General features: G+C 35.7%; 4 protein-coding genes across 11 annotated transcripts; 2 read left to right on the forward strand and 2 right to left on the reverse strand.

Moving 5' to 3' along the window:
* Positions 1 to 10,842: 10,842 nt before the first annotated feature.
* On the reverse strand, positions 10,843 to 13,716 carry LOC18607504 (DNAJ heat shock N-terminal domain-containing protein). Of its 2 annotated transcripts, XR_001926850.2 has the most exons (4): positions 12,903 to 13,716; positions 12,633 to 12,815; positions 11,280 to 11,376; positions 10,843 to 11,175 (listed from the first exon to the last, which is right to left on the reverse strand). XR_001926850.2 is itself a non-coding variant. In XM_018116585.2 (3 exons), the coding sequence occupies exons 1-3, from the start codon at positions 13,572 to 13,574 to the stop codon at positions 11,353 to 11,355; spliced, it is 879 nt and encodes a 292-aa protein (XP_017972074.2). In that variant the 5' UTR covers positions 13,575 to 13,716; the 3' UTR covers positions 10,843 to 11,352. The 2 variants fall into 2 exon arrangements, 1 of the variants encoding a protein (XP_017972074.2); XM_018116585.2 differs by having other exon boundaries at positions 10,843 to 11,376.
* A 354-nt stretch (positions 13,717 to 14,070) lies between these two features.
* On the forward strand, positions 14,071 to 17,434 carry LOC18607505 (Sept9 (DUF616)). Of its 2 annotated transcripts, none has more exons than XM_007041700.3 (8): positions 14,071 to 14,226; positions 14,471 to 14,600; positions 14,803 to 14,982; positions 15,323 to 15,394; positions 15,481 to 15,680; positions 15,905 to 16,320; positions 16,638 to 16,822; positions 16,989 to 17,434. In XM_007041700.3, exons 2-8 carry the CDS (start codon positions 14,519 to 14,521, stop codon positions 17,360 to 17,362), a joined length of 1,509 nt encoding a protein of 502 aa, XP_007041762.3. In that variant the 5' UTR covers positions 14,071 to 14,226; positions 14,471 to 14,518; the 3' UTR covers positions 17,363 to 17,434. The 2 variants fall into 2 exon arrangements, with proteins under 2 accessions (XP_007041762.3, XP_017970907.2); XM_018115418.2 differs by lacking the exon at positions 14,071 to 14,226 and adding an exon at positions 14,251 to 14,379.
* A 58-nt stretch (positions 17,435 to 17,492) lies between these two features.
* LOC18607506 (uncharacterized) lies at positions 17,493 to 22,461 on the reverse strand. 4 transcript variants are annotated; one of them, XM_088803286.1, is made up of 13 exons: positions 22,020 to 22,453; positions 21,838 to 21,904; positions 21,190 to 21,296; positions 20,856 to 20,924; positions 20,706 to 20,760; positions 20,415 to 20,462; positions 20,148 to 20,305; positions 19,521 to 19,759; positions 19,143 to 19,239; positions 18,538 to 18,666; positions 18,278 to 18,431; positions 17,951 to 18,045; positions 17,493 to 17,815 (listed from the first exon to the last, which is right to left on the reverse strand). In XM_088803286.1, exons 1-13 carry the CDS (start codon positions 22,227 to 22,229, stop codon positions 17,630 to 17,632), a joined length of 1,614 nt encoding a protein of 537 aa, XP_088659412.1. In that variant the 5' UTR covers positions 22,230 to 22,453; the 3' UTR covers positions 17,493 to 17,629. The 4 variants fall into 4 exon arrangements, with proteins under 4 accessions (XP_088659412.1, XP_007041763.3, XP_017970906.2 ...); XM_007041701.3 differs by having other exon boundaries at positions 19,149 to 19,239; positions 22,020 to 22,450; XM_018115417.2 differs by lacking the exon at positions 18,538 to 18,666 and having other exon boundaries at positions 19,149 to 19,239; positions 22,020 to 22,454.
* A 116-nt stretch (positions 22,462 to 22,577) lies between these two features.
* Positions 22,578 to 25,663, forward strand: LOC18607507 (chaperone (DUF3353)). Of its 3 annotated transcripts, none has more exons than XM_007041703.3 (4): positions 22,578 to 23,054; positions 23,778 to 24,138; positions 24,822 to 24,947; positions 25,267 to 25,663. In XM_007041703.3, exons 1-4 carry the CDS (start codon positions 22,725 to 22,727, stop codon positions 25,320 to 25,322), a joined length of 873 nt encoding a protein of 290 aa, XP_007041765.3. In that variant the 5' UTR covers positions 22,578 to 22,724; the 3' UTR covers positions 25,323 to 25,663. The 3 variants fall into 3 exon arrangements, with proteins under 3 accessions (XP_007041765.3, XP_007041764.3, XP_007041766.3); XM_007041702.3 differs by having other exon boundaries at positions 22,580 to 23,054; positions 25,319 to 25,663; XM_007041704.3 differs by lacking the exon at positions 25,267 to 25,663 and having other exon boundaries at positions 22,582 to 23,054; positions 24,822 to 25,148.
* Positions 25,664 to 25,751: the final 88 nt, after the last annotated feature.

A 25,751-nucleotide genomic window follows, 5' to 3' on the forward strand; every position in this document is an offset into this window, starting at 1 on the left:
ATGCACAAAAGGCAGAGAGAAAAAAACGTGAAGAAGATGAATTGATATGTCGTGGACACATTCTAAACACTTTGACAGATTGTCTCTCTACTCCAATCTGAAAACTCCAAAGGAAATTTGGGAAGCCTTGGAAACTAGCTATAAAAACGAAAAAAGAGGTACTAACAAATTTTTATCTTTAAAATATTTTGAGTTTAAGATAAGTGACAATCTGTCTATCATGGATCAAATACATGATTTACAAGTTTTAGTTTCAAAACTAAAATACCTTGAGGTTAAGGTTCCTGATGCGCTACAAATAGGTGCAATTCTTTCTAAACTGCCTCAATCTCGGAATAATTATAGAAAAAAAGGTTCTACATTCTATGGAGTTTTTATCAATAGAACAATTCACGACTCAAATGCAAATAAAATGTGAAACACGTGCTCGTGATACACTATTTCAGCCTTCTGATTCGAAGGTGAATCTTGTGAGTCAGAATTCTAAAAATTTTGGAAAGAATTCTATGAAATTCAAGTCATCTGCACTGAAAGTTTCAAGACAGGACTTTAAGAAAAAAAAGATAAGAAAAATATAAAATATTTTCATTGTGGAAAGAAAGGTCATATGATTAGTGAATGCAGATCAAGGAAGGCAGGAAAGAATTTTGGTTCTATAAATCCTGAAAAAGCAAACATAATAGAAGAGGTTGTCAATGAATTAGTTGCCATGGTTTCTACAATGAATATTAAAATGGTAACAGAATTGAACATGGTTGTTGATTCCAATAAAAGTAAAGATTGATGGCTAGATTCTGGTACTACAATTCATGTATGCAATGACAAAAACTTGTTCTAGACATACATGAAAATTAATAATATCAGAAAATGTTTTGATGGGAAATCATGTTACAACCAAAGTTGAAGGAAAATGGACTGTTGAGTTGAACTTCATTTCTGGACAAAAGCTGACGTTACTCAATGTATTCCATGTTCTTGAAATTCGAAAAAATTTAGTTTCTGCTAGTTTGCTTGCAAAGAAAGGTTTTAAAATTGTAATCGAATATGATAATGTAATAGTATCCAAGGGTGGTTTTGTAGGAAAAAGATACTTTTGTAATGGCATGTACAAGTTCAGTATTGATGAAATAAATATAATTTTTGCTTATACTGTTGAGTCTAATTTTTTATTATGGCATGCTAGATTAGGACACTTAAATTTTGGTTCCATGAAATTTTTGTCTAAATATGGTTATATTGCATGCAAACATGAGTACTTAGAAAAATGTAAAATATGTATACAAGCAAAAATGACAAAGAAACCTTTTTGTAGTGTAAAAAGAAACTCACAATTATTAGATATTGAGCATTCTAATATATGTGAATTAAATGGAAAGTTAACTAGAGGAGAAAAAAAATATTTTATAACTTTCATAGATGATTATTCTAGATTCAGTTATGTCTATTTAATTAAAACAAAAGATGAAGCTTTTCAAAAATTTAAAGAATATAAATTTGTTGTGGAAAACCAAATAGGTAGAAAAATCAAAATTCTAAGAAGTGATAAAAGAGGAGAATATTTTCCTACAGAATTTGATAATTTTTGTGAAGAAAATGGTTTGATACATCAAAAAAGTGCTCCTTATTCACCACAATAAAATGGATTAGCTGAAAGGAAAAATAAAACTTTGGTTGATATGACAAATGTTATGTTATTAAATGCACATTTATTGCACAATTTATAGGGTGAAGCCTTATTAACAACATGTCATATACTGAATAAAATTCCTTTCAAAAGTATTAAGGTTTCACCTTATGAACTTTGGAATGGAAGAAAACAAAACTTGGAATATCTTAAAGTGTGGGGGTGCTTGGCTTTTTATAAAGTTCCTGAACCACAAAAAACAAAGCTTGGACCTAGAGCTGTAAACACTAGTTTTTTAGGTGAAATAAACATTATAAAAGAAAAAATGAGAAAAAAAAAAGTAAAAAGCAAAAAATGAAAATGTACGACTGGCAGGGTGCGGACGCACCCTACCAAGCATGATATGCAGTGCCAGACGCGAAAAACTCACGTCTGACAGAAGGTGGAAAATGGCACCTCGTGAACATAATCGGGGTATAAAAGCAAGAAAATTGACAATAAAAAAAAAGGAACAGAAAAATCCCTCACAGTAAAAAACCTAGCCTTTAGCAGCCGAATACCACAGAAAAATCATTTCTCTATTCTTCTAACAACCAAGAACTAGCAACCAAAAGAAAATAAAAAAAAATCCTAGCCACCTACAAACCAAAAAACCCAAAAATTCCTAGTTAGAACCAACAATCGAGAACAACCACAAAAAGATATATAAAAAAAATTTAAAAAAAAGGTGTCACTGGTGGGAGTTTAGGGAGTTTGGGGTTTGTGTTGCCGTTTAAAAAGGGGGGTTGGGAGGTTGTTATGCCACCATTTTAAAAGCGGGTTGAGAGGTGGTTGTGTCGTCGTAGGAAAGGGAGTAAGAGAGAGACCCGATTGATCCCCAAAAAGGAGCGTCGATTGAAGGCTATCTTGGGGAAAATTTAGAGCAGATCAGCGAGTTTTTAGGGGGTAGCTGCCTGCAAAAGGAAGAGAGTTGCTGGAGGGGTAGCTATCGACGGAAGGAAAAGAGTTGTTGGAGGGGGACGACGTTTGCGACGTCGAGCGTCAAAGAGAACTTTTTTTTTTGGGTAGCTATCGGTTGAAGGAAGATAGCTGCTGAAAGGCGACAACGTCGGCGACGTCGAGCGGTAAAGAGGTAGAGAGTGGGTTGAGCAGCCGGCGGCTAGAGAGAGAGACAAAAGGGAGAAAATGGAAAAATGAGAGAAAAAGAGGATTTTATAGTTAAGGTTTAAAGGGCTTAAAACTACGTCGTTTTGTAACTAATCAATAGACCTTTCCAAAGCTCAAAACGGTGCCATTTTGGAGCACAAAGGGTGGCTGAAGCAAGGAACCAAACAATGCACTCTGACTAGAGGAGAGGTGGGCTTCTGGACTAGACGGTGGGGTTTGATAGGCAGACCAGTTGGGCCAGGCTGATCGTGTTGGGCTACTGTTAACCCATTGAAGGTATACACTTATTTTTTGTTTTGATTTTGTGGTTGTGCTTGGCAATAAAAATTAAAAAAAATAGAAAATAATTTTTTTAAAAAAATAGATGAGGATAAAATAGGATGTTTAATGATATAAAAAAAAAATGAATGATGAATGAGTGAATGAATAATGATAAAAAATGAGAATAAGTAAAAAAATATAAGAGTATATATATACTTGATTATATAATAAATAATAATAAAATCTGGTGAAATAGTTATTCAACTATAAAAAGAGATCCAAGCATAAAATATGTAGAGAAATAAATAAACATTTAATTATTAAAAAGATTAATAGATTTATTTAAGTAATAAATATAGGAAAGTAAACATTTAATGGTATAAGTAGATTTATTAAGATTAGCAATATATGCACATATTTGGATATAGAACATTATTTAGAAAAAATATAAGTGGAGGGAAAAGATGAAATGTGGAACATATTTATGAGATACATAGTTATGTAAATTCATGTAAAGACAATAGGAATGAAAATAAATTAGGGAGGATTAAAATTAAAATATAATGAAACAAAATATGAAAATATCAAATTGGGCGAAAAAGGTAGTTCTATATGAAATGGAGATGGGTACAAATAGGGAGAGAATAAAAATAGGATAAGATAAAGAATTATTAATAAAATAATTGTTCGATTTAATACCGATGATGGGATGATCGGTAAGGACGCGATAAGTCGCAATCCCAGACTAATTTTTCCTAGGTTCAGAATCTGAATTAAGGCTCCACCAGTATGATGGGAGGGCCTTGATTTTGAGGTTTCGAGATTTTTAATTTTAAATAAATAAAAAATATAATGAAAAGATAAAAAATATAAAAAAAAAAAATAATAAAGTAAAAATAAACTTCAAAAGCATATCATATATTTCTATTGCATCATGCATATCATTGCATATAGATATTTTTGTTTGCGAGTATAAGCCCCGATGATGGAATTTTTCGAAGATCTTACGAAGGTGAGTTTCTCTCGGAAAGTTCTCTAAGTGAAAGGGTGCCCCCGAGTCCCACCAGTATGATGGGAAGGCTCGGGAAACATCTTTAATAAAAGGCTTTAGCTAGTATTAGGTTCATTATTCACGAAAACATTATTTTTTTTTTAAAAATGTACGATAACCCCGATGATGGGATTTATTTGTCAAATTTACAAAGGTGAATTTCTCGGATAATTTCTTAGGTGAGAGAACATCCCGGATCCCACCAGTATGATGGGCGGATATGCTAGAACGTCCTCGATAAAAGATTATTTGTCCGACATTTTTCATCTCATATCATGCATTTTATCTTGCCTCACATTTGCATTCCATTTTAGGTTGAATAGGAGATAAAATAAGTGAATAATAGCTAAGGAAATAAAATGAACTTAAAAAATAAAGCATAATAGGATAATCTAAAAATGGTACTGTTCATGAAACGGGAGTTCTGGGAGTGCTAATCCTTCCCTGGGCATAATTGTAATCCCGAACCTAAATCTCGAAAAACGTAGACCAGTTTAAGATTCTTTCGACGGGCTTAAATCTAATTAAGACTCCGTCGATTAGAATCGAGGCAATAGGTTACCAATCACACCTAGTAAAAAAGATTGGTGGCGACTCCTAGTTTTAGAGTTTTCATCACGTCTAGTGGTCGGGTTCCAAGATCCGCACGTTACGACAAGAGCAATAAAAGGCATTTTTGTTGGCTATGCCCAACATTATAAAGCATATAAAATTTTAGATTTACAATCAAATATTATTGTAGAGTCTATACATGTTGAATTTATTGAAAATAAATTTATGTATAACTCTAATAATAAAGATTGTGAACAAAATGTCTTAATTTCAAGTTGTGACCAAAGTGATATGACTTCTTATAATACATCCAGTAAAGAAAATGGATGATACTCAAATTGAGTTGAGAAGAAGTCAAAGAGCCATAAAAAGAAAGCACTTAGATCTAGATTTTGTTGACTCACAAGCATTAGCATTCCTTGTAGAAGGAAGTAGAACCAAAGTGTGTAAAAAGATACCTATTTTGTTAAACATTGAAGATGATCCAAAAACATTTAAAGAAGCTATGTCTTCAAGGGATGTAGCTTTTTGGAAAGAAGCAATAAATGATGAAATGGATTCAATCTTATCAAACAAAACATGGGTTTTGGTTGATCTTCCTCCTGGATCAAAACCCATAGGTTGTAAATGGGTATTTAGAAGGAAATATAACACAGATGGTTCAGTGCAAACCTTTAAAGCTAGACTAGTTGCCAAAGGTTTCACGCAAAAAGAAGGCATATATTATTTTGATACTTACGCCCCGGTAGCAAGTATAACATCCATAAGAACACTTTTGGCTTTAGCTTCTATTCATAAATTACATGTCAAATAAATGTTAAAACTGCCTTTTTAAATGGAGATCTTAATGAAGAAATATATATAGAGCAACCTGAAGGTTTTATACTTCCTAAAAATGAAAGGAAGGTTTGTAAACTAATCAAATCTCTTTATGGATTAAAACAAGCTTTAAAGAAATGACGTGAAAAGTTTGATAGTACTATACTTTCAAATGAATTTGTACATAATAATGCAAATAAATGCATTTACTCTAAATTTACAAAAGGTTATGGCGTAATCATATGTCTTTATGCAGATGATTTGTTGATCTTTAATACAAATATGCTTGGAATTGTTGAAACCAAGAAATATTTGACTTCAGTTTTCAAAATGAAAGATTTCAATGAAGTTAACAAAATTTTGAGAATTAAGGTCAAAAGAGATCAAAATGTGATTTCATTAAATTAATCACATTACATAGAGAAAATTCTTCACAAATATAGTCATTTGGAAATCAAAGAGTTTAATACTCCTTATGATTCGAGTATAAAATTGACTAAGAATTGTGAAAGAGTTATGACACAATTAGAATATGCTAGTATCATAGGCAGCATTATGTATGTTGCGCATTGTACCAGACCAGATATAGCTTTTGCTGTTTGCAAACTTTCAAGGTTTACAAGTAAACCTAGCAAGGATCATTGGAAGGCTATTATTAGAGTACTTGGATATTTAAAGAAAACAAAAAATTTGAAAATTTGTTACAATGGTTTTCTTAGTGCTTTAGAAGGATTTTTAGATGCTAGTTGGATAACTAGTATTGATAACAATAACTCCACATCATGATGGATTTTTACTTTAGGAGGTTGTGCCATTAGTTGGGCACCTAAGAAGTAGACTTGTATTACGCATTCCACAATGAAATCGAAATTTTTAGCATTAGCAGCTGTTGGAAAAGAAGCAGAATGGCTGAGAAATTTGTTATTAGATATAAAGTTATGGCCATAACTAATGCCAGCCATTTCCATATATTGTGACAGTGAGGCTACAATGTGTGTAGCCCATAATAAGATCTATAATGAAAAGTCTAGACACATAAGTTTGCGACATGCCTATATAAGAGAATTAATCTTAAATGGCATTATAACAATAGTTTATGTTAAATCTTGCAAGAATTTGGCTGGTCCACTTACCAAAGCTTTGCCAAGAGAGGCTATAAAGTCAACTTTTAGTGGAATGGGGCTAAAACCCTTGACTTAAAAGCATTAGTAATGGAAACCCAACTTTGAGTTAGCAAAACTAATAATAAAAGTTCAATGGGTAATAACAAGTTACTATATGCTATCATTATGCACTGAATTTTATATTAAATAGCCTCATTCTAGAACATTTAGTGCGACTGTTATGAGAAAAGGATGAGCAAAAAGCTCTTAATGGAAACATCAAATGCTTGTAGTAACAGGGGCATAAATACAAATTTCACCTATATGAATGTTGGAGTGGTGCCGCTCCAACCAAGAATTAAAAGGGTTTATTTTTGTAAATATTCATGAAACTGTGATTAGCACAAGGCCATATAAGTGCTAAAGCAGTTGGCAGAATCTTCAAAAATAATACTATGTGTGTGATATTTTCGGTTATGACATAAGGAGTTGAGGTTCAATCCTTGTTATACCAATAACTTCGTCTTAACTTTAAAATTTCTACACTAATAAAAAGTTCAAATCTTTGAGATACTTTCTATTATGCATAGTATTATTAATATTACAAACTAGTGAGGGATTGTTGAATATTTTGTAATATTTGTTGAAAGATAAGTATTCAGATGTGACTGTTTAAGAATAAATATAACTTTTAAAAAATAATAAAATAAAAATAAATAAATAATAAATATTTACAATAAACACAACTATTGAAAGTTATAGATACATCTGTTGAAATACAATAGACACATCTGTTGAAAATAAAAAGGACACATCTGTTGAAAGACAACAGACACAACCTCTCACTGTCTATAAAAAAATATACTTCCAAATCAGAATTCATTAAAAGCATTTTGTAAAAAGACTTGTTGTATCCTGAAGAGTCTTTGTTGTGAATCTCCATAATAGATAACAACTCTTTAAAGAAAGCGTATTACAGCACGCCTCAAGTCTTACTTTCTTCTCTTTTCTTCTACTAATTTTCTAACAACCGGTTATATCTAGGCAAAGGTAGAAACCAAACCTGCCCATATGATGTTGTCCAAGAAAGGTTCGACCTGCGTCAAGGCATTCCAGTGATATTTTCTCCAGTGGACACCAAGGACGACGGTGTTATCCGCGAATCAACTGACCTTAACATCAAGTTCATCCCTTCCGGACCAACAGCATGTTCCCAATCAACAGTGTCGATGATGGACAGCTATGACGAATCAAGGGGACATTGGTTCGTGACAACTGGTGGGGTGGAAGGTGACCCATATGCTCTGTCCAGCCTGTTTAGGATTAAGGGCGGCGTATCCTATAAACTTGCGTACTGTCCTTCAGTGTGTGACTCATGCGAACAATATTTATGCAAGGAGATCGGAAAATATTCATCTGGTTTGGACTCCCAGCTACGCCTTGTTCTTAAAGACAACGGATGGCCTTTGGTGTTTGTCAAAGCTGACGATGAGCTTCTAAAACAAGTTGTCGACCATGCCTGAATGGAAAGTGTCCAAGTTTAGCAATTACTACAAATAAAAGCAGAGCTCTGTTTTCCTTTTTGGAAGTTTATAAGGATTAATATGAAATTTACACTCGCATTCAGAATATTTAACTCATGTGTGATTTTTTACATAAAAAGTAACAAATTTCTTTCTCTTAATTAAAAAAGATTTAAATTTACACCCAAGGATCCCTGAGACGCGTTACCTTCAAGAAAAGTTCCAAAACCTGCCTTGCCTGGATCCTGACTTGTATCAGGACACCAGACATGAATAAGTGGGACTGCAATCAGCTGTTGTGATGGACATAATCATATCAGGACTGTATAGTTATATTGACGATATATCTATTGTCGTATTGCCATTGAAAATTTTGTTTTCTATACCATTAATGTCCAAGTGACGAAATCCCCGTATTGGATATGGTCAAGGAGTGGTTGTCATTTCTAAATCAAAGCTGCCAGACAGGCATTGATTCGACATTGCATTATTCAGCATCCAACTCATCTTACAAGCTAGGCATACAGAGGTTCAGGCCTTGCATCGTAGTCCACATCCGGTCATTTGCCTTGCCAATTACTACTATTTTCGATTTGTTTTTCTTTGTTTTTGTTCTTTTACCCTTTGATAATAATAATGAGCTATGAAAGAAGATGTTTGAAGAAGAATGATATGTTTTACTGCAGGTATAATAGTAATGGCCATGTACACAGGATTGGATATACCCAAGAAAGAAAAACAACATGACTAGATTAATTAATCAAATGGGAATGGAAATAAAATCCTAAATATTATGTCAATTATAACAATCAAGTAGTTTGAAGTACCGAGCATGATTCAACGAAGGGTTTATAGTCTGAATGCATGAAATGTATGAGTAATATGTTTGACAGATTGAAGCAGAAATAAGTTTTTCTTGCTCCATTATGTGAATGTTTTGGTCTTTCGAGGTGGGAAGAGAAGTTATAGCAATGTGTGAAGCAAAAATTTCCAATGTTCAAGCATGCATAAATTTGACATGCTACCAAAAGTACTCAGGCACATTATTCCTGACCTCTATTAAATTGAACTGAAGTTGAGGCAATCGGCATCCAAAAATCTCCAATAACAGCAATGTAATCGAAGACCAAAAAATAGCTATTCTGTTGCTTCTTCTCTTTGTGTTCTTATCAAAATCATCTCCAGCTATCAGCTGGGGGTTTTGGTGGTGGGGGGTTAGCTCTAGGCAGAGGCAGATAGAAAACCTGCCCCGATTGATGTTGTCCAAGAAAAATGGGCACTAAGCTATGGCGTTTCAGTGACTCTGGCTCCTATGAACTTCAAGGATGGTATTGTATACGATTCAAGTTCAATTTTCAAAAAAAAAAAAAAAATCCGTACTTTGTAACCTGTCATGTGTATTCATCTGGTTTCAGATTAAGGCGTTTGATGGTTTCCCCTATAAACTTGCCTGTTGACATCCGGGCTGTGATCCATGCAAATATTTAGGAGTGTATTCATCTGGTTTTGGTGAACTAACGTCTAGTTCTCAGCGAGTATGGATGACCATTCCGATTTAGGAAAGTCGATGAGACTCTAAAGACAAGTTGTTGATGCATGAGTAATTATAAATCCAAGCATGCAGTAGTTGCAGCTGTTACATTGGAAGAGAAACAAAAGGGGTGGCTCTGCTTCCCTAAATGTTGATTATGTAATGCATGTTACTGTTTCCTTCGACAGAATAAATATTACTACCATATGTAGTAAAGGAATAAGAGCTGCGCTTTGCCTTTGCTGCTATCAAAGCCACTTTTCTTTCTTTGAATGGGAAAAATGATCATTTTATTAATGAATCATGCCATAGTATTACTATTACATCTATGAAGCAGGACACTCCTAGTAAAAATCTGAAAGTAAAAGCTAATTTGACGTCGAAAGAGTTAAAACAGTTGACACAGCCTTTTGCTCTGAAAACATATACCCGTAACCATGCAAGACAACATAACTATTAAGAATAGAAGACCATTGGAGTATTTCTATAACAGTGCAACAATCCAGGATAACTGCTCATCCGCCAGTTCAAGTGTCACGCAATTCAAGATTCAATCGTATCAGGTACCGGTTAAAACGTGAAATCAATGAAATGGACCCTAAGAACACTGATCCCCACAACGAGAGCAGATTGCCAATATCACGAAGACTTCAACCTTGATAATGACAGGGTATTTCTGCACTTAGGCAACGACTGTTACTTAATTTCAAATATAAATACTACCTCGTTGGATTTATGCATTTCTTGTTAATTTCAAATATAAATACTACCTCGTTGGATTTATGCATTTCTTGTTGAGGGATTTTGGAAGAGTTTGGACAAGTTGAGAGACATCGGTTGACAAATAGCAGAGAAGAAAGGAGGTAATAAGAGGAAGATTACGAGTAATGTTTAGCGATTGCTGGGACTTGACTTATTGTGCAAACCATCAAACATGCTTGAATTGTAGACTCTGCTTAGTATGTAATGTTGGGGCTCTAGCCTTGCAGAATCATAATCTTTGCATTAATATCATTGTTCTTGTAACTGGTTTGCCAGCAACTTCGTCGCAACTTGATAACATAATAAAGGTTTTTTTTTTTTTTATTCTGTATGACTACTATATGTACCAAGATAAGAATGATTCTCATAAATTTAACCGGCTCTATACCATATACATTTATTAATCTAGTTGCCAGAAATTCAATAAGAAATAAATCTTGGACTTGAGCTAGATAAAAGAAATACAGGCTCTAATCATCGAAACTTGGAGTTGAAAAGTTAACAGGCAAAACAAATTCCAATGCCAACCCTTCGCACTTAAAAGTTATGCATAATGTTGAAAGAAGACATTGGAACGTTTTTCTACAATGTGATTATCCACGATGACTGTTAATCTGTTGGTTCTAGGGTCCAAGAATTCACGATTCAGCAGCTGAGTGATATGAATGTGAACTTTGAATCAAGGAAAGGGGTCATCCAGAGCCCCTAATAACAACTGTGCTCCCATCAAAGCGCCATTGTCAAGTGAATCACAAGCTTGACTGGGATTTGTGCACATGTAGCTGAAATATGATTGCCAGTAACTAATAAACATAAACACTAACCATCCCTTATTCGCAAATGAAAATAAAATGACAACACATGGATCATGTGTTTCCTGAAGTACCTTTACATAGAATTTCTGAGGATCATAAGCCACTGATGCATTTGAGAGTCTCTACCTCAAAGCCTTTGAATGGTCATTTTTGTTGTTTTTCAGCAGCCTGTTCAGAATTAAATATGAGGCACAGAGAGAAATATACAGGAACAAGGAAACAGATTGTTAAATTAAACACATGATAATTTCAAATTACATGTACATCAGAAACTTTAAAAATGCTACTAGTACAAAAATGAACAAATAATTCATTTAAACAGGATATGACAGATAGTATCCCACACCAATCCTTGGCAGATGCAATTCACAACCACATCTTAATCATGCGAAACAGCTAGATCACATAATTGCTACCCATAGAAGATTTGAAAAAGTCTACAATGTATAGATTTCTTTCCATACTATAATGTCTAAGACTTACATTGGCAAAAATATACTAGTTGACAATATAATTAACTGCAAATGGCTAGTTCAAACTCCATTCAGGACTTCAACTCCCCAACCCACTAGAGAGAGAAAAAAAAAAGAAAGCCAAAACCATACCAAATTTCCTACCCAAATATCCATTTTACACCAAATATCCTCAAACAATCAACATAGGATATTACTTGGGGAGGAAAGGGGGGCAGGCGGGGGCGGGGGGGGGGGGGGGGGGGGGGGGGGGGGGGGGGGGGGGGGGGGGGGGGGGGGGGGGGGGGGGGGGGGGGGGGGGGGGGGGGGGGGGGGGGGGGGGGGGGGGGGTGGGGGGTGGTTCAGAATAAACCTAAGACATGACTTACTAACAAAAGTTTACAGCCAAGAGAACACAAACTATGCCAAGAATGGAAAAAATACTAAAATGAAACTGAGATCACTAAGCAAAAAATTCCTGGAGAATATGAGCACGTGGAAATACTTCATGTCTAGTAATATATGAAGTTACATGGTTTCTCTTACAACAATTCCTTACACAAGCAGTTCACGTCAGCTGTCCTCATATTCTCTGCGCTGCTAATTTAGTTACTATAGAATCCTCTATCTGTGGCCCAAAAGGCAAATATATGGCAAAATCGCAAATACTTCGGCAAAATCAAGATCTCTTGCCAATAAAACTATATATCACTGCACCAGAACAGCGAGAGTACCCATCCTCACTCCACAATGGCAAATGTCAAGTTACTCTGATTTACTACTTAGGTAAAACAAATGTTCTAAATGAATATCTAGTTTAGTCACCAAACTTAACATTTTGCTCACAGAATCTGATAATATATGCAAGTGCAGCAAAAGTATAGACTAACATGGAAAATGAATTGCGATATTAAGAATTAATCTCCAAACGACTGACAATACAGAATGAAAAATATGGCGACAAGTTCATACCTTTGTCAGTTTCTGAAAAACAGCATCTTCAAAAGCTTGGTAACCAGCCCCAACCAAATTACTGGAAAGATCAGTTTCCTCGGCTTTCTGTGGAGCTGGGAAATCTGAGACAACAGCTGGTTTAAGAGGGACAACAAGCAATGGATTGGATAGACTCCCACTAACACTTCCTGTAGCAGCAATCTACAAAGTAAAAAAAAGGGAAATTTTAAGAAAATAAAACAAAATAAGCAAATAAATAATAAAATCACACAAAAGAACATAACTTACAGCTGACTCCTTAGTAGCCATGACAACAAGAGCAGACCCTTTTTTCTTGGAACTTTTGATTACAATATCCTCAACTTCCCCAAACCTGGAAAACAATTCCCTTAACTTCTGTGCTGTATAATCCTCCCCAATTTTCTCCCAAGAAACCTTCAAAATCTTCTCTTTATTTAACCCCACACCGCCTCCGGCCCCATTATTCCCTTCTTTCGATACGGTCTCTTTATTCAAACCTGGACCCGTCCCTGTACTCGCTCCTTTATTCGCGTGCATAGCACGTATCCTCGCAATCTCCTCCTTCAATTTCCTCGCAATTCTCTCCTCTTCCGCTTTAGCCTTCACACTGGGATCCGGAGCAAACGAGGCACGCTCTCTATCTTCCAAGTCCGACATCATTTTCCGCCGTTTCGAGTCCTGCTGAGCAAAACGGCGTTGCTGGTCACGTTTCACCCGAAGGAGATCATCGAAGAGCTTTCGGGCTTTTTCGTCAATGAGAATTTCGTAGGATGATTTCAGCTTTATGAAGTTTTCATGGGCGTTTGGATCGTCTTTGCGTTTATCCGGGTGCAGATCGCGGGCTTTTTCTCTGTAGGCTTTGGTGATTTCCTTTGGGGTTAAACTGGCTCCTTCCTCGCCGGAAGGTAATCCCAGGACGCTGTAATGGTCAACGTCCATGGCTGATCGTAATCCGAAAGAAACCGAATCAGTAATTTAACAAAACTGAGAAACAATGGGGAAAGTTGTCAATAAACTGAAGTCGGTCAAGGGTTTAGGGTTAGGGATTGCAGTTCCTCAAGGAGGATTTTTCCTTTTTCTTTTTTCGGAGTTTTTTTTAATTTAAAGAGAATATATAATATAGCGGAAACAAGCCGTTAGCCGCCAAAGATGGATAGCGAAAGAGATCGGACTAAACTTGGGCCGAGTCATGGGCCCTAGAATTAATTAAATTGGGCCGTTTAACAATTTTGGGGCGAACCCAATTTAAATGAGTTTGCAAAGACCATAACCCAAGTTGCTTCAAGTTGAAACAAAGCAGGCACAAAGCACCGACCTTTCACAGTTTCACTCATCTTCCATCTCTCTCGTGACTTGTCCTTTTCCGCTTCATGGATAGAAACGGTGTCGTTATCGTGTTACTCTCGGACTCTTAATCATGAAAACTGAACAGTGTTAATTGGTTTTTCCCTTTTCCTTTTTGTTCTTAGATTTGAGTCTGAATAAAAAAAAACTTCAACCTTTTTGTTGGCCGAATTTTTTTTTATTTTTTTCCCTGATTTATTTACGTTGGGGCTAAGGGCAATAACTATTGTCTCCAACACTCCAAACCGTAAGTTACTTCTTAGTTCTTACTCTCTCTCTCTCTCTCGCTCTCTCCTTGGAACTGGGTTTTGTTTTATATTTTGATACGTACACGTTTGTCCCTCAAAAATCTTCTTTTTTTTTCTTCTTTTAAAATGCTTTTCTGGGATCTGTATTTGAGGTACATTCGTTAAAGTTTCGCTTTTTTTGTGGATTTAACAAAAGGGTGCTTGATTAGTGACTTTCGTTGTTTATTTTTCATCTTTTTATAGATATTTTTCAAGTTTTTGATTGGTGATGAGGTGAGAAGTGGCGTAATAATGGATAGTGAGCTCCAACGGCCTGTTTCTTTTCGGTTAAACCGTAGAGCAGACCGTAATACTCAACGCCCATTTGGTAAAGGTAAGCTAATTCTATTAATTTTTCCTTATCAGTCGATGCATTGAACAACTGGGTTATGATTGTGGCATTGGTTTATGTTCTACGATTTATCTTTTTAATGGAGGGTAATTTCTATATGTTACCTGCTTCATTTTATGGATTATAGTTTTGGGATTGCTTGATGAGATGTAGTTTTGTGGATTTCTTTATTGTGGTGATGCAGATGATGCAGGTGGTTTAATTTCTTCCGGGAGATTGGGACAAGATAATCCAATGAAGATTGTTTGGAAGCAGGGCTTTGTTCGATTGGTTCTTGTAGGAGGCATTCTATGGATGTTTCTTATTCTTATTGTATTATTATTTCATGTTTGGTCTTGCCAATCTTCATTTTCATTCTTTTCAGGTAAGGTTCCGTACTTTAATTTTGTCTATGTTTGCTTTGGTAGTTTCATATTAGACAAAGTGACATCTTTTGTAGTTAGTTAATTAATTAATTATAAATACTGGGAAGAAGATTGGTGGTTCTTTTCTGTATTAGGAAGTTTCCAAATAAGTCAGGAGTTGCTTTTGCTTCCTGTTTTTGTGTTCACCACTAACTCTTGATGTAGTCATGGCTTATCATATGTCAAGGTTATTTCCATGCTTAGTGAACAATGTCCTGTGCAATGTAAAATTTTGAATCTCAAATCGCAGCCATGTTGTGTCATTGGTTTGAGACAATATATTGTTTCCTTCATATGCAGCTATTTGTAATAAAGAAGGCAAGGTATTTATCGCATTGGATGTGTTTGGATTTGTTCCAAAAGCACAACATCGTAAGATTATGCAGACTTTTTTCTTTTCAAAATGCTGATCTCTTTGTTTTTATATGAGTGATACTGATTGTAAATTAATCAAATAGGTTGTTCAATTCCAGTAGCTGATGACCCTGACAAAATAGTTATTCCAGAGGGACGAACACCAGATGTAATTGTTAAAGATCTAACCTACATTGAGGGAGAGGATTTAGTTAACAATGGATCTCAATCCTTCCCATTATTTGGAGGTAACCAAAGCTGGCTGCAAAGAGAAGAGAGTTTTAAATTGAAGCCCAGTATGAAGGTAGAACTTATTTCATTTGTTTTTAGTCCCCTGCTCTCATTCATATAGGTATCGTAACTGAGGCGAATTATGGTTTGGGATAAAAAGGATTTTTTTACCCCTAATTACTTGTCAGGTTTCATATATTTTGGGGATGAAAATTTTCTCATATTCTGTCACCTCTTTTAGGTGGCTCAAAATAAAATAAAGTAATTTTGTTGTGTATTATATAATTTTCCCTTCAGGTGCACTGTGGATTTCTGCAAAATGGTGGTGCTGACATGAATCCTGTGGATGTCGAATATGTCAAGAAATGTAGGTTTGTGGTTGCATCTGGGATTTTTGATGGATATGATGTACCTCATCAGCCATCAAATATAAGTCTTCGTTCTAGGAAGCTCTTCTGTTTTCTGATGGTTGTTGATGAAGTATCTCTCAAATTTATTAAAAAAAATGTGACCATCAGGAAGGATAATGATAAGGGGATGTGGGTGGGCATATGGCGTCTTATCCCATTGAAGCATCCACCTTATGATGAGCCTAGAAGAAATGGGAAGGTTCCGAAGATTTTAACCCACAGGTTATTCCCTCAAGCACAGTACAGCATTTGGATTGATGGTAAAATGGAGCTGATAGTTGATCCATTGCTCATCCTCGAAAGGTATATTCTCGTGTTATTGAATTATTCAGAACTTTGCAGTTTGCATATTTTTTTCCTTATAAATGAAAGAGGGGAAATACAATCTTTTTTTATTTTAGGGTAGCATGCATCATGAACATTGATATATATATCTCATGTTTTTGAATTATTAAGGACATTGATATGCTTAGGTATATTCTCATGTTTTTGATTTATTAAAGCTTACATCATGAACATTGATATATTTATTGATTTATTTTCTTCTTAGCTATATGGAGTTTGAATTATTATCTCGATGCAGAAACATTCAGATAATGAGAATTATTTTCTATTGGCAGATACTTATGGCGTGGGAAGCATACTTATGCTATTGCTCAGCACAAATATCATCGGAGTGTATATGAGGATGCTGATGCAAACAAGCGGAGAAAGCGATATGCCAGACCCCTTATTGATCTGCAGATGAAGATATATTACTATGAGGGAATGGAGCCATGGAGTTTGAAGAAAAATACTATTAGCGGTATGAAGGGAGACAGTATTCTCATATGATATTTAGAAGTATTGTCTCTTTTTAAGTAGTGAAGTGCATGCCCTTGCAATGAAATGATAAAGGATAAATGACATTTTGTTATAGTTCTGTTGATGCAATTAATATTTCGTGTTACTAACATGAAAAACAAATGCAGATGTGCCTGAGGGAGCCATAATTATAAGGGAACACACTGCACTGAATAACTTGTTTAACTGCTTGTGGTTCAATGAGGTCAATCTCTTCACACCAAGAGACCAGCTGAGCTTTGGCTACGTCGTATACAGGTTAAAAGGCTTGTTCAAGTTCTTTATGTTTCCAAATTGTGAGTACAATTCATTATTTGTCTTGCACCCACATACTAGGGAGCATTCTTCTAAAGTAGAGTGGGTAAAAAGTTTGAGTGAGTTTAAGGGAAGTGGTAGTAGTATGAAAGAGAGTAAGGGTGGATTTGGCTTGTGGACTCCCTATTCTAAGAACCTCAATTCAGTTGCCCTGCCGCCGGTGGTAAGAACATCAAAAGCAGGCTGATGTTTATTGTAAGCAATCTTGATCCTCTTTTGAACTTGAAAAGATTATTTAATGATTAATTTTATGGATCCATCCCTGCTTCATTTGAACACGAAGGCCCTTGTAAACTTATGTACAATACATGGAAAGATAAAAGAAATTTGTTTCCGTAAACATGATAATATTGAAAGTTAATAATAAGTATTTTTAGCTTTGCATAATGGCCATATTGGTAGTTTCATTCTTCTGTATGGATGTGTGAGTTTGTTTACATTAATTGTATTAGACTTATTGAAGAAAATAACCAGACAACGGAACTTGGCTGATAATCTCGTTAAGTCTTCTATTTAAGGTGCGAAGTGCTTCAATGTGAGGCTCATCTTCCTCCACAGGAATTATTATGGCAAAGTTCCCTACTTCAAGATAATCTACCACTCGATTTGCAGCTTCAAGTCCCGTGACGTAAGATTTCTCCTATAAAGCAAGGAAATATATAAGAAAACATGTTCGAATCCTCCTATAAAGCAAGGAAATATATAAGAAAACATGTTCGAACTACGTATGTAGTTCATATATGATGCTATCAAAATTTGAGATCAGTAAAGCAACCTGTGACCAAGAACCATGTCGTGTTATGATCCAGTCTCCAGCCATAAACAAATTAGGATAAGATGTAGAGCCACGCATCATGTACTTATACAAACCTTTTCAAGAAGCCAAAAAGCATGATATTAATTCTTCTAAGTTAGAGCAAAGCAAAAGCATCTAAATGTATAGATCAGATCAAGTTGATTCATGGTTTTTCATGCATCATCATGAAGCATACCGTCTTTTCCCCCTCGTACACACTACGTTACATGTAACTAACATGATCCCCGTGATCTGTTTTGAAGTTCTTTGGATTTACTGATCAAGAACAGGCTTTTAGAAGCTCACCTGGAAAGAAATGAGTCAATCTTTTTGGAAACCTTTGAATTTCTTCGTCCACCACAGTAGCACCCTCAAGGTCCTTTATGCACTTAGAAAGATATGACATAACTTTTTCAACTACAAGCTCATCCTTCAAAGGCAACAACTCATTGGCATGATACTGCATGGCAAAATAAAAGTAGAACAAATGATGACAACAGCTTGCAATTTTCAAAATTCTTTCATATCAATACACAGTAAAATCCATATTTGAATGCAAGACTTACAAAATCAGCTTGTAATACTGTTACTGGATCATCTTTATGCTTATCATGAATTACGTTCAAGTCAAAGAAGGTCCACCCGAATAAATCATCAAATCCAGCACAAGCATTGCTAGGATTTGGGATGGCAACCTGGTATATTCAATACATAATATCAACTCTGGCACTCTGCTAAATTGCAGTCTTGATGCAGCATGACTAGTATGATTTTTATACACAGCTATCAATATGATTGAATGACCAATAACATGCTTTCTGCAGCAATGATTTGTGATGACAAATTGAAGGACACTGAGGTTATATATCTTAAAATATTTGCTTGATTTAGTAAATCGTAGTCAAATTTCTCTAGAACATATAGCAAGTACGTATCAGATAAGTGCATAGATGGGTATACAATCTAAGCAGAGAACCAGTTTTCAGTGAAAACAATTAGACCATAAAAAATAAAACAAGCAAATTCACTAAAGAAAATGCCTATATTATGGCTATTATAAATTCAGTTTCATTCTCTTTCATAATGAATTTTAGGCAATTAGATGATGAACAAATGTGGGAAAGAAGATAAGGGAATAAAAAAAGAAGAGTAGGGAGAAGAATATCTATACATGCACCTTCTTATCCAGCTGCAGCTTGACAGTAACCACATCTATGCCAGCCAGGTTCAAAACTTTCAGAAACTCTTCCCGTGTATACAATGCTGCACTAAACAGTACTCAACTGCCAGTTAAACAGGATAGCAGAAAACAGAGGTCAACTGAAGCTCTAAAACTCTACGAAAGGTTTAGAGCAGAACCTAGTCTAGTTAATACAAAAGCCTAGATAACCTTCTGGTTAAGAAAAAAATTTAAAAATTAGGACACTGACTTTACTTTCAATGTAATTTAAAAGCTACATTAAACTCAAACTAGGAGTTTCAGTTTCAAATTAACAGCATATATTACAGGAAAATGAATCCTATGTAAGGAAAGTCCAGAACAGCATACCTTTTCTTGATAATTTCTTGAAGTGTGGCAATCCCAACAGCCAAGATAACTGCATCAGCACTGTAGGTCTCCTTACCACAAACTACTTCAGTTATGCAACCTGTTTCCTCATTGAAGAAGATATCAGTCACCTTTTTATCCTCTAGCATCTCACAACCTTTAGCCTTCAGAGACTCGACCCATGGCTCAAAAATCTTCTCCCTAGTGGTCCCACGACAAAATACTACATCGAAATGTTTCTATAACCATCCATGAAATAAAACTTTACAGAGTCAATTTGAGTAAATAGCAAATAAAAGATCAGAATGACAATGCAAAAGGAAGGGAGATATTTTCATATAGTTAAGTTAAGGACAGAAGATATGAATAGGGGCTGAGATTTTGACATAAGTTAGAACACTAAAATATGAATCTCAGCAAAGATCAGGAAATTTTTTCAACTACATGTGACAGGAACATGAGTTTTGCTGAAAATACTCTGTAGATTAAGGGTCCAGTACGCCTCATCTGTCACCGTTTTTAATAGATTTCCTTGATCAATACTGGAATTAAACACACATTGACATAGTTATTAAATCCCTTCCCAGAGGTCAAAATATTTCTAGAGAAGAATTTAAACAATCAAACCTGGTGGGCAAGAATTAAATAATATAGCAGCCCTAGAGTAGCTGCAGCACTACAGAGCTCTGCTGGAGCAAACAAACCCACTTGAAGTAATGGACCAAAAACATCCTGATAGAGCCTCTCCGAGCATCCAAATTGTTTAAAAAGCTCCCTTGCAGTAACTACCAGTTAAACCTCTGAATAAGTCATTTGAAAAGTTCATCTTTGATTCATTTAATATAAGTAACACCTAATCATTCAATGCTGGATCCTACTACTGTAAATCCTTACTTGGATCATATTTTTTCCAGGCAACATCAGTGTTGTCAAAGTCAATTACTGCAAAAAGAAGAAGCAGCTGAGTTGATGACAGGAAATAGATAGAAAACAAAGAAATACTGCCATAAAAGTTTATTTATAACGTCCAGGCACAATCCGAGCACACATAAAAATAATCAGTCTAGTATTCAATTAAAAAGCAGAGAACTGTAATTAGCAAAACAAACGAACATGTAATCGCCACTCATTGGAAAAGCACCATTACTTTTTTGAAAGACAATGAATCATATTCACACTACTTGCCTGCAGCCATCAGAGGAAGTGATGTTAATCTATCCACCAAAGGGAGCCGGGCAAACTGCAAATAATGGTACAATTTACAAATGTTAATCAACGCAAACGTTGACTTTTCAGACTGACAAATAAAACATGGAGATGCAATTAAGAACATACTTGAGTGTGGTATAAGGTTCCCAATGGAGTTGGCAATTGAGAGAGTTCCTGGTATACTGGAAATTCAACCTGCAGAATGATCGTAAATCTGTTTAGACAACCAAAGGCAAATTTATTCGAGCTTCATAATTCCAGGAGATATTTTTCTCTTTTTGAGATATTACTTTTCAATCATTCTTCTAACAATGACGAGAAAAGTTTTCTTTAGTTGCAAGTTCAGTTACAAACAGATACTAAAAATTATTGAAGGATGCAATTATAACACCTCTTAAATTAGTTGGAAAGATTAGTCTGTTCAGCAAAGAAACTGATAGAGCAAACTAATAGTAAATACCTCCAACCCTTCTCCTGAATACATTGCAGATCTTGTCCAGCTTGTGAAGGGCTTGATACCCAACTCATTGACCAGGCTAAATATATTTTGATAAGGATACCAAAACCCTAAGCCAGCAAAAAAAAAAAAAAAGGTTCAAACAGGAGATCAGGCTTCAACTTCAACCAAAGAATCTGATAAACAAATCATTATCGAGAAGCAACATTAATCATTCCACTACACAACAGAGAATCAAATTTAAGGAAAGTATTTTGATCAGATGCCATAAGTCTTATACCAGCTTGGGCCTCAAAGTTAGGAACAAAGAAAATTTTGGTTCATTGTGTATAACATTTGCACTTCTGCCGACTTAGCCATAAAATTTCCATAGATAATAGTATTCATGTGAAATAATGTTCACAGTGAAAAGCTCAGCATCAACATTCATTTGCAGCCGCTCTTATCAATGAAAACCGTGCCTTCTGTTGTATCTTTTTTGTTTTTACCTGGCAATGGCAGTTTATCTCCTTCAAACAAAGGAATCAGAAAATAGAGTTTTTGTCATTTGCTTACATTGTATAACTTGATCATGGCAGAAGACAACCGACATGAGTTAATTTTAGAACAATTTAAAAATACAACAAAGAAAAAAGAATCATCTTGGTTTACCTTGGATACCGACATTATCTGGATTGCCAAGACCATCACCACCATCAAGAACAGTGACATCAAATCCCTGAAACAACATCCCAACAGCTCATTTGACGTTTCACCTAAACTGAAAGTTGCTTCAAGCAAAAGAAGAAGGCTTCTCCTCTATAAGCAATATAGACCATAAAAAAAAAAAAAACCTGATTGCAGAGATGGTTAGCAGCACCGAGACCAGCCCAACCCGAGCCAACCACAACAACTTTCTTCTTCTTGTCGTTGTTTTTGATGCTGTTGTCTCCTCCATTGGCATGGGCTTCAACAGAATCAGCTCTGGCAAAAAACCCAACTCTCTTACCATACCTGTTTGAGATAGAAGGTGTCAGCGTGAACCATTTACTCATAGCCAACATGTCTTTTCGCTGATGCTGCTGTTCCTCTTATGTCAAGTAACGCCCTTTCAACTGCCTGACTACCCTGCCCCAGATGATGCTTCCTTCTCTCTCTTGTTTTGTTAAATGTCTTTCTGGGAAACAGAGACGTGTACACAGTGCTCACTACTTACTCTCTTGGCCACAAATTTTAGTCTTGTAACTATATGTATTACTAGCACAGATTTTTCCCCTTTGGCCTGACTCAAGTTTCTTGCTTTTGTACAAAAAATTGGGTTGGAATTTTTTTAATTAACTAAAATTTTTGGTATTTTATAATTCAAAAAAAAAGCAAAGTTATAAATATTACAAGAATCAGCCAGTCAGACAATCAAACGGTCCCCACCAAGTGAAGACATACTCACTAGCAAGACACACACCATGCTTTGATAAAATTCACCTTACATTCTTGTCCAAAAATTGCAAAAAAAAAAAAAACAAGGAAAAATATCAAAGCGTTTCTCATTTCTTGCCACAATGGCTGCAGCCACACTCTCCGTCCGGCCCAACCGTCTCACTCCCGTCTCCCCTATCCCCAGGCCGCCGGTCCACCTCCCTAACCAAACCCACTCTTCTTTAAGACCCGCAAAGACCGAGCCGTGGAGAGCCGCAACAATCGTCCACTTCCGGGGAGCATTAGCCACTCGAGCTGGTTCACGAGCTGACGACTCGGCTCCGTTTGAGATGTCTGTTGAGAACGCGCTCAAGCTCCTCGGAGTGTCCGAAAGTGCTTCTTTTGATGATATTCTTCGCGCCAAGAATTCGATTGTTGCCTCTATCAAGGATGACCAGGAAGCTATTGCCCAGGTTATTCATTGCCGTTTCTTCTTTCAGTTTTGAAATTTTATGAATTTAATAGATTTAGGTGATGAATTTGAACCTTTTGTGTAAATGTTGAAAATTTGCTTCTTGGTGTTGGACTAACTAGTTTATTTGTATGTGTGTTAAATTTCAGTGTTGTGTTGGTAAAATTTGAGGTTTTGGATGATGAATTTTGGATATTTATAAGTTTAGTGGTAGAAATTTTGAATTTTCGCTCCTGGGTATTGCATGGGCTTACCAAAAGTTTCTTGAACATGTTAGCTTTTTATCTGTTATGCGGAATTTGTAGATTTGACAATTATTCTGTTTTCAAATATAGATTCTACTAGTTTTTATTTTGTGTCCATTCATTAGATTTGATACTGATGTGCCAATTTCTGATGATTGTTCTCTATGGTGTTTGATTTCCCACTTGTTATTGTTCTATGTATTAGGATAGTGCCAGGAGGACATGTCCCATATTTTAGATTAAAGAAGTATTGTTATATTGTTCAATGAAGTGAAATTATGATACTTAATGTGGCTCATCTATTCAAGTTCACACTTAACTAAGATCTTCTAGATGAAGACTATGCAGTGGTTGCTTTTCGGATCATTGTTAACTCTACGTTGTCTCTGTTATCACTATTATTTATTTTTCCAGTGAGTGAATTAATTCTCCAAAGGTTGTGTAGTTTTATTTTCTTAGTATTATGGATTGTGTTTTAGGTTGAGGCTGCATATGACATGTTGCTTATGCGGAGCTTAACTCAACGCCGAGCAGGAAAAGTTGTGGATAGAAGCATTCGATATGCAGATGTTAAACCTGTTAATCCTCCCAGAATGGGATCAATGCCTCAGTGGGTGCAGACAACTGCGAAGAAATTACCTGTTTCAGTTGAAACACCATCTACAGGTGAATTGGGCATACAAGCTGGAGTATATGGAGCTCTTATGGTTCTGACTTATGTAAATGGAGCTTCTACATCGACTGGGATTCCTTATGCTGGACCTGATGTTCCTGGGCTTATTTTAGCAAGTAGCTTTGGAGCTTCCCTATATTTCATGACCAAAAAGAACGTGAAGCTAGGTAATGAGATTTCTTGCATATAGGTTCTATTGCTTGCGAGAGAATTTTAATTATATGTTACTCTTGTTAAATATTAAAGTCCAGCAGTTGCTATTTATGTTGTTTTTTCATCTTAATCAAAGGAAAGTGGGGGAGTAAGAGAGAAGAGCCAAAAAACCCTCTGTGGGGGAGAGGGGCTGCAATCTGTTACAAAGTGACAACATTGTATATGATGCTGGCAATTTTACTACAAATGTTGTTATGGTTCAGGTCAAATTAATGATTGTTTCAAGTCATTTGATTTCATTCAGCAGTTTATGTAGGGTATGCTTGTGAAGATTTATTACTAGAAGAGTTTTGAATTCCCTCCTATCATGCATAGAGTATGATTTTCTAGTGGTTTTATAATCATTCTACATTGCTGATACTGGTTCTGCTTCCCTTTCTAATGATTTGTCAGAATTTTTGGTCCATTTCTCTCTTTGAGCTACCTTCTTTAAGCTTTTCTTTAGTAGAAATGAGGCTTTGCTGTGAAGTCCTTTAAAGCAAAAGGAAGTTCATCATTTGGGATTTTATGAACCTTTCTGCCAAAGCATGCCAATACTTTAGACTGCATATGTTGTGCGAAATTTCAAATTTGTTTAAACTTCAGTTTGGATGAAAATATCTGAAGTCATTTCCCTTTTTTTTTCTCCTCTTTTCAGGTAAGGCTACAGTAATAACTATAGGGGGGCTTGTTGCTGGTGCAGTGGTGGGATCAGCTGTTGAAACCTGGTTGCAGGTAGACGTAGTCCCATTTTTTGGAATACACTCCCCAGCTACTGTAGTTAGTGAGTTTATACTCTTCTCTCAATTCTTGGTCTCTCTGTATCTAAGGTAGGACTAATAAAAGAATGTTTTTGTAATTTAAATTGTAAAACTTGTAATTATTCATTTGCATGATCATAACCCAAGCTTTTTTGGGATGTGTATCATTGCATATTGTACAAAACTACAAATAGAAGATAGTGAAACTTCAATCCCTCTGAAAATCTGATAAAAAGGTTATGTTCCAGCATGTAAAATTTTCTTTTGTTTGATGGGGTAGCCCCATTACTTTGATGCATGCCTACTAAAAAGTTTGTTGGTTTTGTATCACTGACATCGTAGCAATGAGCCTGCTTCTTTCTTATTGCATCCATGCACTGTGGAATTATGTTAGATGATGGCAGAGTGAAATCAAACACAAAGTGAAGAGTGGAATGGAGAAGACAATTCTTGTGGTTCTTGTAGTTGTGTGTCTGAGATTGCGTCAAAGGAAACCTGTTCGTGTCTTTGAATTTTGCTGTCTTTAGCAGTCTCAAATAATACTTCTGCAGTGTCCATAAGAGTAGTAACCTATACTTTCTAGAACAAGGTACAGTGATCGTCAGAACTGGTGCCAACTTTACATGAGATGCCGGCATGATACCCCTTTTGTATTGAGTGCCTTTCAACAAAATGTGAGCAGAAATTGTGCTTTTGCCGGCAAATTATAAATAATAGAACAAGCCATGTCCTTATCTTATGAATTGATTTGTCGAGACTGAAATGTTCTTTATGTACTTGGATGCAAAATGCCTATAAGCCTGCATGTCCTAATGGATTAAGATTGC

This window comes from Theobroma cacao, chromosome 2 (assembly GCF_053813885.1).
Source record: "Theobroma cacao isolate CCN51 chromosome 2, ASM5381388v1, whole genome shotgun sequence".
Lineage (NCBI taxonomy): Eukaryota > Viridiplantae > Streptophyta > Magnoliopsida > Malvales > Malvaceae > Theobroma > Theobroma cacao.

Excerpts from the sequence above, each read along its gene's own strand:
- LOC18607504 (XM_018116585.2), bottom strand. The coding sequence starts at position 13,574 with ATGGACGTTGACCATTACAGCGTCCTGGGATTACCTTCCGGCGAGGAA. Across the intron at positions 12,816-12,902 it reads TGGCTACTAAGGAGTCAGCT|ATTGCTGCTACAGGAAGTGT; the intron begins GTAAGTTATGTT and ends TTTACTTTGTAG. Across the intron at positions 11,377-12,632 it reads TTTTTCAGAAACTGACAAAG|GCTGCTGAAAAACAACAAAA; the intron begins GTATGAACTTGT and ends AATTCTGAACAG.
- LOC18607505 (XM_007041700.3), top strand. The coding sequence starts at position 14,519 with ATGGATAGTGAGCTCCAACGGCCTGTTTCTTTTCGGTTAAACCGTAGA. Across the intron at positions 15,395-15,480 it reads TGTTCCAAAAGCACAACATC|GTTGTTCAATTCCAGTAGCT; the intron begins GTAAGATTATGC and ends TTAATCAAATAG. Across the intron at positions 15,681-15,904 it reads AATTGAAGCCCAGTATGAAG|GTGCACTGTGGATTTCTGCA; the intron begins GTAGAACTTATT and ends TTTTCCCTTCAG.
- LOC18607506 (XM_088803286.1), bottom strand. The coding sequence starts at position 22,229 with ATGTTGGCTATGAGTAAATGGTTCACGCTGACACCTTCTATCTCAAAC. Across the intron at positions 20,463-20,705 it reads ACTTCCTCTGATGGCTGCAG|TAATTGACTTTGACAACACT; the intron begins GCAAGTAGTGTG and ends TTCTTTTTGCAG. Across the intron at positions 19,760-20,147 it reads ATTTAATTCTTGCCCACCAG|AAACATTTCGATGTAGTATT; the intron begins GTTTGATTGTTT and ends GGATGGTTATAG.
- LOC18607507 (XM_007041703.3), top strand. The coding sequence starts at position 22,725 with ATGGCTGCAGCCACACTCTCCGTCCGGCCCAACCGTCTCACTCCCGTC. Across the intron at positions 24,139-24,821 it reads CAAAAAGAACGTGAAGCTAG|GTAAGGCTACAGTAATAACT; the intron begins GTAATGAGATTT and ends TCCTCTTTTCAG. Across the intron at positions 24,948-25,266 it reads CTCCCCAGCTACTGTAGTTA|CAATGAGCCTGCTTCTTTCT; the intron begins GTGAGTTTATAC and ends CTGACATCGTAG.